Genomic DNA, 13,395 nt, shown 5'->3' on the forward strand with positions numbered 1-13,395 from the left:
GTACCAAAAGCTGTTAATTCAACAAATCACAGGCTGACTCACACTCAGAGACTGTCAGGACTTTTCTGCTTCAGATACCACCTGAAGTTACACTTTGCTTATCACATGCTTACCACACTCCAGTTCCCAAAGCCACCCCCCCACCATGCAGGTCTTACCTGACCAAGGCCATGCCATAGAGCAGTCTAAGTTCATCAGTGCCCAAGCCACCAGTTACATCCATGAGCTTACAGCGTATCAGGTCAGCAGTAGAAGCCACTGCCAGGGGGAGTTCGTTGCCTAACCTAAAGGGCCACAATCCAGCACCATCACAAAAGTCCTTTATACCGATTCATCCCTTCCACCTCACAATCTTGGTTGCTGCGGGACATTCCCACTATATACTGTCTCAAGAGTGCATGAAGAAACCAAATAAAAAGGCAACAGAGACAAGGTAATGTCCATAAGATCCAACTATTAATACAGGGCGTAAGAGGCTAACTAGGGTGTACACAAAACATCTATTCGGTAGACTGTCAATCTACAGTTGTGTGTACACACCTTGAAACCCTCAAACCCCATATCCCTTGTCTGTCTGTCCTTAACCCAACATTAACTGGACGAAGGCACCCCACTCAAACATGTTGGGGGTGGACTAGACTTTCTCCCACTCCCCCTAATTCGAATCAGAAATCCACCTTAAAGTGTTAATCTACTCGTTAAACCCCGACTCAGGCCCTCCAGCACCCTCTACAAGAAAGCAGAAACATTATTTTTTTGGAAGTAAAGGTCAGACCTCAGATTTAACAAGAGGACTGTTGAGACACACCTCTTACTTTTCATCCACAAACGGAATTCCTGTAAAAGCTTGCCTGAGTCTTTCCCCCGGGCAATTAGACGAAGATCTGAGACTAGGGCCTCTTAGGAACTCCACAAAGGAAGAGGTGAAGAGACACCAGCACACAGGCGAAATGTCTAAGCCCGCCTCCACCTTACCTGCTTCTCCACACCGTGATGCGATTCAGCGCATACCGCTGCAATTTATGGTCATCACAGAACAGATAGACCGTCACCTGGTCCCATTCAGCCCTGCTGAGCCAGGCGACCACGATGCTCTGGGCCCATGGTGGCGTCGATCTTTTTTCTTTGATACACTTTCCGTACCATGCACTCCATACTCGATCCATCCCTCAAGAACTCAGACCTAACCCAGCACAGGATTTCCACCAGAAATGGGATCCTTGCCAGGCTCTGGGCCAGGACCTTCCACACAGTCTTCCACTCAACGTGCCACCCTCACTCCAAACCGCCGCCGCGACAATAGCCAATGGAAGACAGTGACGCCGGCTCAAGCCCGCCTCCTAGCGCTAATGTAACCAATCGAAACGTGGGACTGTTCTTATCGTATGGTTACTACGTCCTCGCGGCCCGGAAGTGTTCTTTTCCCAAAGTAGCTCGACCAGCTGCAAGTGCGCAGCCCCTATGTTCCGCGAATTTCTAGGTTGCCGACCAACTTCTGTGCAGACCGGAAAGAGTGTGTTTGGACTGCAAGAAAATATTTTGCGCCCCTTGGCGGGCGACTATGGAGTTGTGATCAGCCGGTGGACTTCCTGGAATTTCGCTTTTTGGTAGGATTTTATTTCCAGGAGTCAGAACATTTTAGATACTGAAGCAGGGCTAAATAGAAAATATGTAATACACAGTTAAGGGGCTGCGGATTTAGCTCAGCAGCACAGCGCCTGCCTGGCAAGCGCGAGGTCGTGGATTCGCTTCCTGGTACCGAAAAAAAAAAATCAAAAAAGAAAAAAAAAAATAATACACAGTTAAGGTCGCCTTTTTGAAAAATCTGGTTTCTTGTCAAGTCCTCAGGGGCCCTGTTTTCTAAATTAATACCATCTTGTTTCTGCAGTAATATGAAGCCTGAATGACTGGAATGACAATTGTTTTGAGATTATAAGGACCTAGAGTTTGGTTTGAGTGTGGCTACTGTGTGATCTTGCACAAGTCTCTGCCCCTCAAGTTATATTTTGTTTGTTTAACAGTTAACAGTTTTTTTTTTTTAAATCTGTACCATGTGGGTTTTACAGTGGTCTCTAGTTTTATTCCATAGCTCAAAATTTTAGGATTTTACTATGCAAGCGTTCCACTGATGTTGGTTTCAGAGGTATACCTTAACGGGTATAGGTCCCCTCACCCCCCGCGTAACTCCTTGGGATTTCAGAGTACTGGGTTGAAAACAGTAGTATGAAGCTCTTCCAATTTTGCAGGTTGGCTAAAATGTTTTTAGGACCTTGCCCAAATCCTCACAGGAGTTATTTCCCGTTTAACCTTTGAGAAACAATGGTTAGGGGCTGGGGATTTAGCTCAGCGGCACAGCTCCTACCTGGTAAGCGCGAGGTTGTGAGTTCGATTCCTAGTTACCGGGGAAAAAAAAAAGAGAGAGAAACTGGTTAGTAGCAGTCTTAGTATTGCTGATAGTGGCCCAGCACTTGGGAAAATAAAGCAGGAGGATCGCTGAGAGTTCGAGGTCAGCCTAAACTACATATCGAAACCATGTCTCAAACAAGCAAACAAAAAACCCCAAATCCAAACAACAACAAAATATTGTTGATAGTGTTTCATTTATACTTTGCAGCAGCAATAAATCACAACTCATTTTCTGTATGTGCTTCTTCAGTCATTTTCTCCTAAAGGGTAATTTGCCTTTGGTTCCTTGAAGGTTCTGTGTCTTTGTCTTGGTATCCCTAGACAAAGACATAGAACACTCCTTCCTTTCCTCTTTCTGGCAAACCACTATTAATCTTTAAGAGTCAAGATCCTGCTGGGCATGGTGGTGCATACCACCAGCTATTCAGGATGCTGTGACCAGAAGACCAAATTCAAGACCTGTGTGGTCGATTTAATGAGATCTTGTCTCAAAATAAAATTTTAAAAGGGACTGGGAATGTAGTTCAATGGTAGGGTGCTTGCCTAGCATGCACAGAAGCCCTGGGTTCAAGCTCAAAAAAAATCTGAATCCTTTGTCAAATCCAATTTTCCCAAGGGATTCATTCATGAATCTATAGGAGTCATGAGAAAGTATAAAGAATTTGCAATTAGCTGGTACATCTGTCAGACCCTTCTCCAAATCCTCACAACATTTTGTACATCCTTCTGCTGGAGGAATAAAGAAAAACACTTGTTGATTGCCTACCTTGGACCAGTCCTATTCTAAGTGCTTGATGACAGTGAGCTTTATCTGAGTTCTCACCTTCAGGAATGCAGCCAGACTTGAGAAATCCTCCCAGCCTTTTGTGTTCCAAAACTAGCTCATTCCAAAAGACCACATTACCCTTTAATGTTCCTTGACATAAGACCCTCTCCATCTTTCTTCATGACTCACCGAAGACTTGTGGATGACTCCCTTGTTCACCTGTTTCTAATGAAACTTTTAAGTTTCCTTTCTTTGGGCATTCTCCCTATGGCAATAGTCTGACTAAAATCGTTTCCTTAATTACCTTCTATATTTTGCCTTTTCACTGAAGTTGACTTCATTTTCATTAGTTTACAGATGAGAAAGCTGAAGCTGAGCTGTAGGGCCTAGGACAACACCGTTAAGAAGGGAAAAGTGATTTCCTCACAGGTTTGTGTAGCCATAAAGCCTAGGTGGTGTCTACAACCTTCAAACCCAGGGCAGTTTTACCTGTCTACAGGCATGCTTCATATTATGAGAGCTTCTTCAAGAGTGGGAACCCCAGCACTTAACAGTCTTAAGCCCCAAATGATTACTGAATAAATCATAACACCCACTAAGGCAGTGTTTCTAAAACTTTCTTTTTGATAAATAAAAAGAACTCAGCCCTTTTTGATAAATAGAAAAGCAAAACAAGACATAGTTTATGTGAATGGCTGAAATGCTTGGCCAAAGGAGACTGTGAGATCCAAGGAAACAGGTCCTCTGAGGAATTTCAAGCTTGATGATGGTGATGAGGTTATGTTTCTTCAAAAAGTGTCAGCCTTCCAAATCCCTAAAGTGACAGTTTCCTCAGAGAAGTAGAAAACTGTGTTAGTAACTTTGCTCATTGCTGAGACAAAATACCTAACACCTACAAGTTAAGGGAAGAAAAGTTTATTTAGCTGACAGTTTGTAGAGGTTTCAGTCTATGATCAGCTGGCTCTAAGGCAAGGTGGCATAGCAAACAGGAATCACAGAGGAAAAATAATTCATGGAGGACAGAAGGTAGCAGAGCCAGCAAGAGATAAGACAAGCCTCTGTGTGTCCTTTATATTGTAGATTTTTTTTTTGTCTTTTTTTTGAGGCAGGGTCTCACTGTGCAGTTCAGGCTGACCTTGAGCTCACTTTGTAGCCCAGGCTGGCCTCGAACTCGCGATGATCCTCTTGCCTCAGCCTCCTGAGTGCTGGGATTACAGGCGTGTGCCACCACGCCCGGCTTGTCCTTAGGCTTGTCTTTAGGATTAGGGTGGTGCCAAAGCAATCACCGCCCCAGCATCACGCACTGTAGATTCAGCCATCTCTGAAGAAGCCCCACCTATGACCACATGAGAATTTGGGCTGATATTTAGACCCAAACCATAACAATAACCTATTTAATTTATCGTATCTATTGTTCTATCCAACAGAACTTCAGAACCAAGTGCTGGGAGTTGATAACCAGCTAATACATCTCCAATTAACTGCCTGTTTCTATTGTAGAATCCTCTGTAGAATCATAATATCCTAATGAGGAAGCCCAGCAGATGTCATTTTACCTAGTTTCTGTCCTAATTAGATTGTATCAGTGAAATGAAGACCTGTGCCTTCTTAAGGATTTGTTTTAGATGCTAACAGTGCTCACAGTAATTAGTTGTTCTTGTGTAGCAACATTTATTTCACCTCTACCGATGTGGTCAACAGCATTATCAACTAAAAATTCTCACTCAGCCCCTTAATCTCCCAGAACAGGGCCTCTGTTTCCATCTTCAGAGGATGTATTCTTCCCTAAAGTACAAATTAGCTGAGAGAAGATTTTAGGACACATATCAATACTTTTATAAGGCAGTAAGTAGCTTTCAAACTTTTTTGGATGCAGAGTGATTGTAAGAAATACATTTGTTGTGGTTGATACATTGGGTCAACGTGAGGAGTCTAGAGGCTTGGCTAAGTGACTCAGCAGTTCTACATCCTGGGTTGAAAAGGACACACCCTTCCGGTTTTAGAATGTCCTTCATTGTGTCAGTGTGAGAAGTTTAGAAGGTTAACTAAGTGAGTGGGCAGGGGGCCAGGATGATACTTTGTATCATCCTGAGCCTGTGCATGAGGAGGGCGGGGAGATGAGGTCTCAGTTTGATTCCCGGTACGCGGGGGGAGGGGGGGGGGGCGACGACAACGACGACGACGAGGACAAAAAACAAACAAAAAAACAAATCAAACTTCAAATTCTGACCTTGCCTTTATCTGACCATAAAGGGCCCAACCTTTGCAGAGGTGGTGTTCTTCTTTACCTCATTAGCAGTAAACTCATCTTTATCTAATCAATACAAGGTAGTGGTGATATTTGGGGAACCAGCTTTCAACATACTACAGAAGGCAGGATTTATTGAAGGAAAACTTATAAACAAACAAAAGTAGTGAAGTCTGCACAGTCTTCTGAACTCTCGTTTCCTAACATAGGCCAGTCATAAGTTCCATATGAATCACAGTCAAAATTCCAGGAACTATGACCTCTGGTTAGCAGGCCAGCTGTATGATTGTAAGTATTCCAAGAAAACCTGAGCTTCATATCCACACTGGGAAATTGAAATAGGTAACATCTAGTTTCTTTAACAAGAAATGTACCAATGATCTCCCAGATCAGGAACACTGCTAGGGAGTGTGCACCCCCAAGGGCAAGGTCTGTATACAAAGGGCCAAAGAAAAATCCTTGCTGCCAGGAAGACTGACATTAGCCAAAGGCTTTTTCCTTCTATAGCTGGCTCAGTCTAAAGCAGCCAGCTCTCAGCTGAGTTGCTGAAAAAGGGAAGGAAATGAAGTTCCAGGACCAACTAGACATGTCTCTCACGAATTGCCCCAGAAGTGATTCCACAAATAACCACTGGGTTGCAACCTATAGTTTAAAATAGAGTGTTCACACTTTTAGGGTGATTTAATATGTTCACTATTTCAACTGTGGCCATGGTTTCTCTAGTGTCTACACATGTGAAAATTCATCAAATTTTTTCCTCCTTTCCTTCCTTCCTTCTTTCTTTCCTTCCTTTCTCTTTCATTCTAGGGATCAAACCTAGGCCTTCAACATACTAGGCAAGTGCCCTACCACTAAGCTACATGCCCCAGCCCAAATTTTACACATATATGTGCAACTTAAAATATGAAAATAGTAGGGAACTTCATTGGTCTCTCGTCATACCCCAGAGAGAAACGGCGGTGGGTATGCGAAAAATAAAGACAAGCGACAAGGACTGCTTCAGGTGGAGTTACCTCTTACCTGATGGGAAGAGGACTGACTGCAACAGTAGGGGTGTTTATTTATACTCTTGCAAAGTTAGTATCAGGAGAGGTAACGTTGCCTAGCAACTAAGGACTGTAATTGTCCAGGCAGGATGTTTTTTCCAATACTGAGGTAGCGTGACTGCTTGAGGCACTCTGGCTCGGTCCTGCCCTCACACATATGACCAATATCCAGCTCTAGCGTCTCCCAACATATCTCCCTTTACTGTTTAGTTGCAGAAGTGATGGGTGTTCAGTTGAAACTGGAAAAGCTGTGCTTGAAGAATATAGTCCAAAGTCCGTAACAGTGGTCAGTTATCAGTCTAGCTGGCAGCTGGCAGAAGTTGTTGGTGACTTGAACCTTTTACAGCTAACCTATTACTATTTCATTGCTTCTTACATCTGGTGGTTACACTTTTCTGCAGGATGTTTAAGACAAAGTTAAAGTGAGACCTGTGTAAATAAAAATTTAACCTTTTGCTATCTATCAGGGTCAGTTAAGTCTCCTCAGGAATCATCTTGGAACCAAGTACAGCATCTCTAGATTTTCTGTCAGTGTCAGCCATCTGGATGAGTCACGGTCATTGCTTGACCAAGGTGCTTTCTGTGAAAGCTTGAGAGATTTTTTCTCTCCTGGTGACTCTCCTTAGGTACACTGTACATCGTAGAATCACTTTCCTTTGTGGTCTCATAATCTCCTTGATCAGAAAATCAGGGACTCAACTGAGTGATAGGATGTCGCAGCAGAGGTCTCTTATGTCCTGAGTCCTTACTGACCTCGGAGGGCATAGCTAAAATATTGGCTGTCCTCTTAGCCCAATTTAACTCTAATTTTTGGTCTCCAAACCTCAGCTGTTCAACATCCAGCAGAGAAGATTAATGACATAACATTATAACAGAGGCAGTATGCTTAATATTACTATTTGATCTGAACAGCAAACACCTTAGAACATAAAAATGGAACCATTATTTTTTAACAACCATGGATATCCTAATATTTAAATCCTAATAGAATGTTAACAAACAATAGTTACATATTTTTAAACAGAAATTTAGAAATCAAAACCATACATAATATTGCTACATGACCGTCATGATGACATTTTGTAACATACTTAAATTTTCATTTTGACGTAACATTACCTTTTTAACCAGTTATCTCTACCTAATGCATAGGAAGCTTTTATCTAATTTGTTGTCCTTTAATGGCATATACATCACAAGTTTTTGTTAAAGGCAGAGGTCTGTATCTGAAGGAAAGTCTTATCACAATTAATAATCTTTGTTTTACCTTTTGGAAGACCTGTACATGTAGAATCATGAATACACTTAATACACCATGAGATTAACACTAATAAATTATCATACACATGTGAAAACCTTTGTTAAATTTAGTTTTGTACCAAGAGCATCTTTTCTGAGAAAACCTTACTGTAATTTTTCCTGAAAAACTTTCTTTTGACCACATGACCCAATTATTGAGGTGACTTCCAAGAGACTATAGACATCACTGGGGCTCCTTATTAATGAATACAGGTTGGCCATTCCTCTGTTCACCAGTTGAAGTCCTACCTAATAATTTCTCCTCACCCTAAGGACTGTGGTTAAACTATCTTAATTTTGATATCATTTAAACCAGCTGGTAACTCAGGTGAAAGCATATTAAGTCTATAACCCAAATTGTATTATGAACAAATGGTAAAAGAAAAATTATTGAGCTCAAAATAAAGGGGAACAGCTGTTCACAGAATGACAAACACATAAACAAGTACACAGAACAAACACATTTACAAAATCAGAGTGCACTCAAATATATTTTTGGCCAAATTGAATTATAGTAACTGTACTACAATTTTAGAAATTTATAATTTAAATAGACTGGTCAGATTTTGTTGTCAATTAGTAAAGGTCTCTTATCAGAAAAACTGGGATAAAATACAATCCTTAATCTATAGTGAATATATATATATTCTTTGTATTTTATTGTGTCTTAAGAATACTGGTAATTTTCAGCTTAATTATGTCTATATACTCTATCATTTATTTAAATCTTTAATTCCCATTTTGATTACTATTTCCTGGGCCTTCTGTGTCAATTTCTTTGGTTGGCCCCAGGTCAGGTTTAGCGTCACCTTGTCTATCAGGTATAGAGCGGTCTCTGAGGCATTAGTATCACAGAACTGTACATTAGCTCCCCTAAAGGTGGAACGAACTTCTTCTCTAGATCTAAGTTCGTGGTACAGCCAGACAGCATGCTTTAACAAAACACAGGCATATTCTGGACACCAAGTTAGCTTTTTGTGTGTGTGTGCTTTACCCGATTTTTTTTGTTTGTTTGTTTTTTTGTTTTTCTCCGGTACCGGGAACTGAACTCACAACGTTGCACTTGCCAGGCAGGCGCTTTGCTGCTGAGCTAAATCCCCAGCCCCTGCTTTACCCGATTGAATTGTCTTTTGTTGTACTTCCATCTTTTGTAAAATTTTAAAAATTCTAATAGATTTTTATTTTCTGTATATTTTCAAAGAAATTAATTATTAGGACATTTTTAGGCTCCCTCTTAAAAGGATCAGTGTAATGTCTAGGAGTAGGCACACAAAGACTGTTGGGATGTACTTGAAAAAGGTCATTTATCTTAGTTTGGCTAGCTAAATTATTTTTCTGTTTTTGTTTTTGTTTTTTTTCTGGTCTCAGGAATCGAACTCAGGACCTTGCTCTTGCCAGGCAGGCGCTTGTGCCACTGAGCTATATCCCTGGCGAGCTAGCTAAATTAATTACCTCTAAAAATTTCAAAACATAAAACATGTATGTATCCATAAGATGGACTCAAATTGCAGGGTCTGGCTGATGCAAGAGGGAATTTTCTCCCACTTAGCTGCTCGCTAGAGCCATTATGTTAGAATAAACCACTTATACCTGGACACATGTTAGCAGGTGTCAATACTAAGCAGCAGCTTATTGCTTTATTGTCTGGCGCAGCACCTGGGGCACGAAGTCCTGCAGGAAGCCACAGAGCTCAGGGAACAGCCCCTTTAAGTCCCCCAGAGGGGTGAGGGTGAGCGTCCCCTCTGCCTCGGAGCCACTAGCCACAAAGGTAATGAGGGGCTCAGCCTTTACTCCCTGCTCCCCACTGTCACTGCCAGGCCCAACCAGCTTGTAATCAGCCCCTCTATCACCCTCCTGGCCCTGCTGTCGCCCTTGCCACGTGTGGTGCAGCGCCAGCTAGCTCATCCCTGGCCTTCGTCTCTGAAGCCTGGGCATTGGCTAGCCACCACCGGCAGGTACCCTGGGTGTCTGAGGCTTCTCATGCCCCATTTCCACACCGGCTTGTTAGCCTCCACCGCTGTCTCCCCCTTTGCTGCTTGACCGAGGTTTCCTGCGTGTCTCCACAGCTCCTCATCCTCGTCCTTGTTGCCTTCCCCGTGCCCATCTAGCTTTAGTCTTTTGCCAGCTTCACCCTGGGTGGCCTCCTCCATCCTTGCCTCAGGCCTTAGCCTCTCTGTGCCGCGTTCTGTCTGGCACCCCAGTGCATCCTGTAGCACCCCGAGCAGAGCAGCAGTGAGCTGGGGGAAGGGCGCTGTGGGCAGGGAACGGGAGCAGCTGTGAGCAGGGAGGCGGGAGGGCATGGCTGCCTATGGGGCAGCAGCCCCCAGTCACAGCCTTGGGCAGGGGAGCCCTGACACTTCAGGCTCTGGCAGAAACTGGCTGTAGCTTCCACTTTATTGCCTTGGGGTCCAGCAAGTTGCTGGCAGGGCCCCAGCAGTCCTGCTTTATTTTCAGGAATGGGCTCCACTGCCTGCACACCCCCAAGTGTCTCTGTGGTCACTGCCTCTGTAGCCGCAGGGGATGTGCCCAGCCTCTGTGCATGCTGGCCATCGCTTTTGCTCTGGCCGCCGGATACTCTATTTTTGCCCAGATTCCAAGCACTGGTGCCATCACAGGACAGGCGCCTGCTCCTGCACCTCTCACACAGGTCTTGACGATGGGAGTGTTTGGGGTCCACGTGGCAAAGTCTTACTGGGCATGAACATTTAGTTCTTTTACAACTTTGGCAGGTGATATCCTTCACTCAGTAAGGGTTGTAAGATTTTTGACACGTTCTGCAAAACTGTTTAAAATAAACCTTATTTGTACCCTGGATGCACCAAACGAATGCACTCTCCCAGCGGATGTTGCAGTCCTTACAGTGATGATGCCATATTTCTGCTAAAAGCGCAAGTGCTTCTTGCTTGGCTGGGTATGCGGCAGTGATCTTTTCTGCACAGTGGTGGTTGTGTCTCTGCGGTCTCCAGCCCTCCCCACCACCAGGGGCCGCCCCAGCTTCTGCATCGCGGGCTGTGGACCTGGCTTGCCAGTTTGAGCCTCTTGTTGCTCCTGCCCGGCCCTCGGCGGTGGGGATGCGTTCCTTGTTGCCCCCTCATTCTCCTCTGGTGCCACAGAGCCCTGCGTGCTCGCTGGGGCCTTCTCCAGGCAGCCAGTGAGGTAGTGGGAACGCATAGGCGAGCACGCAGCGACGGAGCACGGGAAGCACCGCGGGGTGGCTGGGACTCCTGGGTCCCCGACCCAGCACGGCGGCATATGCCGTCCCAGCATGCACGGTACCGATGAGTGGCATCACTGGTTCACTTGCACCCCCCACATCACGGCAGCTGGGCCTGCAGGGGCCAGGCCCGAAGCCGGAGCTCATGTGCGACAGGAGTCTGGTGGAGGAGGAGGAAGCAAGAGGGTGTTCCCCACCGCAGAGCTGCCAATCATTGGTGTCCTTGGAGTCCGGCACAGAGGGGAAGAGAGAGGAGGGAGCGCATGCCGGGTACCTGAATGTGCCTAGCACCTTGTCCCCCATTGCAGCCATCTGGGCGGCCCCCATTATTTCATGTGGCTGAGGCAATCTGTGATGGGGGTTTCCCAGAAAGAGCTGACTTTTCCCAGCAGTTCTAGATCGACCCTGGTTATTCCAGTGATACACTTAGTATAGGGACTGCAAGGTTTAGCTACAGATAATGACTGTGCTGCCCTTATAGGTGTAGCAGAGCAATTCCGGACAAGGTGCCCCTTATTTCCACAATGAAAATAAATGGCCTTGTTTTTACCCTTTCCTCCAGGCTGTGGATGAATAACCTGAGTAATAGCTGCTGCCAAAGTACACCCTGTACATATGAGGGTCCAATATCTACACAGATCCGAATCATATCCAGCAATGTGGCTCGCCTTTTACGGGCTCTTAAAGCCTCTTTACACCATTTATTTGCATTTTCAAAGGCTAGCTGCTGAACTATTAGTTTGCTGGCTTTTGTGTTATTTATAATCTTCTCGCTAGCCTGCAATAACCTTGAGAGGAAATTTTGCAAAGGTTCCTCAGGACCCTGATGTATAGAAGCCAAACTGAGGGCTGCCTCTCCCTTAGAAGGAAGTTCCCTCCAAGCCCTCCTGGCAGCCATCTTGGTTTGTTCATATGCTGGCAGTTCAAAGGTCAGTTGACTGCGGTAGCAAAGGCACCTTCCCCAATTAGCATATCTTTTGTAATGGCTATGTTGTGAATAGCATTCCCAGCGGCCTGGTCAGTGCAACGCTCAAGGAAGTTTCCTTTCCACATTAGTCTCCTGGATTTAATCATGCTTTAGCTATTCCTTTCCAATCATTTGGGGCCATAATCTGTTGTCCTAGAATTTCCATTAAACTCAAGGTAAAGGGAGCAGCAGGACCACAAGTAGCAACTGCTTGTTTTAATTCTTTTTAAGGTTTTAAAAGGTATAGCTTCATAACAACGTATAACTTGTCCTGGATCTCCAGAGACTTGACCTTCAGTAACAGGGTAGATATGTTGAAAACCCTCCATGGGCTCCCCTACCCATCTGGCTTCTTTTAATGCTAATCGCAAGGGAGACAGAGAAAATGGCTCTACTCTCCTGAGAGGCGGAAGTTCCAATCTGTGATGCAGTAAAATTTCTCTGAGCTGAAAAGGCTGGAATAGCCACCCGTGGTTCAGTCAATTCCACGGAATGTTGTGAGACAGAGTTCACAGGGAAACACCTCTCTGGTGGGGAAAAGTGCCTTTTGTCCCCCACCACTCCTTCCTTCTTAAATTGGACCAGGCTAGAGGGCTCAGGCTCTATCAGCAGAGCTGTTTCTCCGCCCTCCATGTCCCGCTTAGGCTCCAGACTTGATTTTAACATAACGTTCTGAGCCAAATCCCTTATGGTTACAAAACCCCTCCAAACCAACATCAAGAAAATTAAATATAGGAGTCAACATGCAACAAATACTTCTACAAGCATATACCTCCAGGAGTCTTGAGCCTCTACTTACACTTTACTATCCCTTTCTCTTTTGGCTTCTTTGAAGCCTGTAGATCTTTTAGCCCTAGAAAGCACATATCCCCACGCTTTACACCTGATGGGCCAGTACCATGCACTCCAGTGCTAAATACTAGCTTTCACAAATGCGCCCCCACCCCCACCCCGACTGTTACGCACTCTTAGGAAGCGTACCCAGTGCCCACTTATTTTCTCTCACTGGGTGTCCAGTGGGTGCCAAATATAGGGAACCTCACTGGTCTCTTGTTGTACTCCAGAGATAAACAGCTGTGGGTATGAGAAAAATAAAGACAAGAGACAAGGACTGCTTCAGGTGGAGTTACCTCTTACCTGATGAGAAAAGGACTGACTTCAGTAGGGGCATTTATTTACACTCTTGCAAAGTTAGTATCAGGAGAGGTAATGTTGCCTAGCGATTAAGGACTGTAATTGTCCAGGCAGGTTGTTTTATCAATACTGAGGCAGCTTGACTGCTTGAGGCACTCTGGCTGTCCTGCCCTCACACATATGACCACTATCCAGCTCCAGCGTGTCCCAACAGAAAATTATACTTCAAAAGCTGTGAAAAATTAATTAGGAATGTGTCAGGGTGAATAGTATAGATGCATCAAGATTGGTCATATGTTAGTAATTTTTAAAGCT

General features: G+C 44.5%; 1 protein-coding gene across 14 annotated transcripts in view; it reads right to left on the reverse strand.

The window, feature by feature from the left end:
- Positions 1-1,307, reverse strand: part of Las1l (LAS1-like, ribosome biogenesis factor) — a 45,435-nt gene extending 44,128 nt beyond the window's left edge. For 9 of the 14 annotated variants that reach the window (XM_013502841.1, XM_013502843.1, XM_013502842.1 and 6 more), the window contains exons 1-2: positions 976-1,306; positions 159-284 (exon numbers count right to left, since the gene is read on the reverse strand). In XM_013502841.1, the coding sequence (XP_013358295.1) occupies positions 159-284; positions 976-1,166 (317 nt within the window). In that variant the 5' untranslated portion in view covers positions 1,167-1,306. Of the gene's footprint in view, positions 1-158; positions 285-975 lie in introns of all 14 variants that reach the window. The other 5 variants (XM_005401570.2, XM_013502844.1, XM_005401565.2 and 2 more) reach the window with 2 other exon arrangements.
- Between the last annotated feature and the right edge of the window lie 12,088 nt (positions 1,308-13,395).

The sequence above is a fragment of the Chinchilla lanigera genome, unplaced genomic scaffold (assembly GCF_000276665.1).
Source record: "Chinchilla lanigera isolate Chin_1 unplaced genomic scaffold, ChiLan1.0 scaffold00074, whole genome shotgun sequence".
In the NCBI taxonomy this organism is placed as follows: domain Eukaryota; kingdom Metazoa; phylum Chordata; class Mammalia; order Rodentia; family Chinchillidae; genus Chinchilla; species Chinchilla lanigera.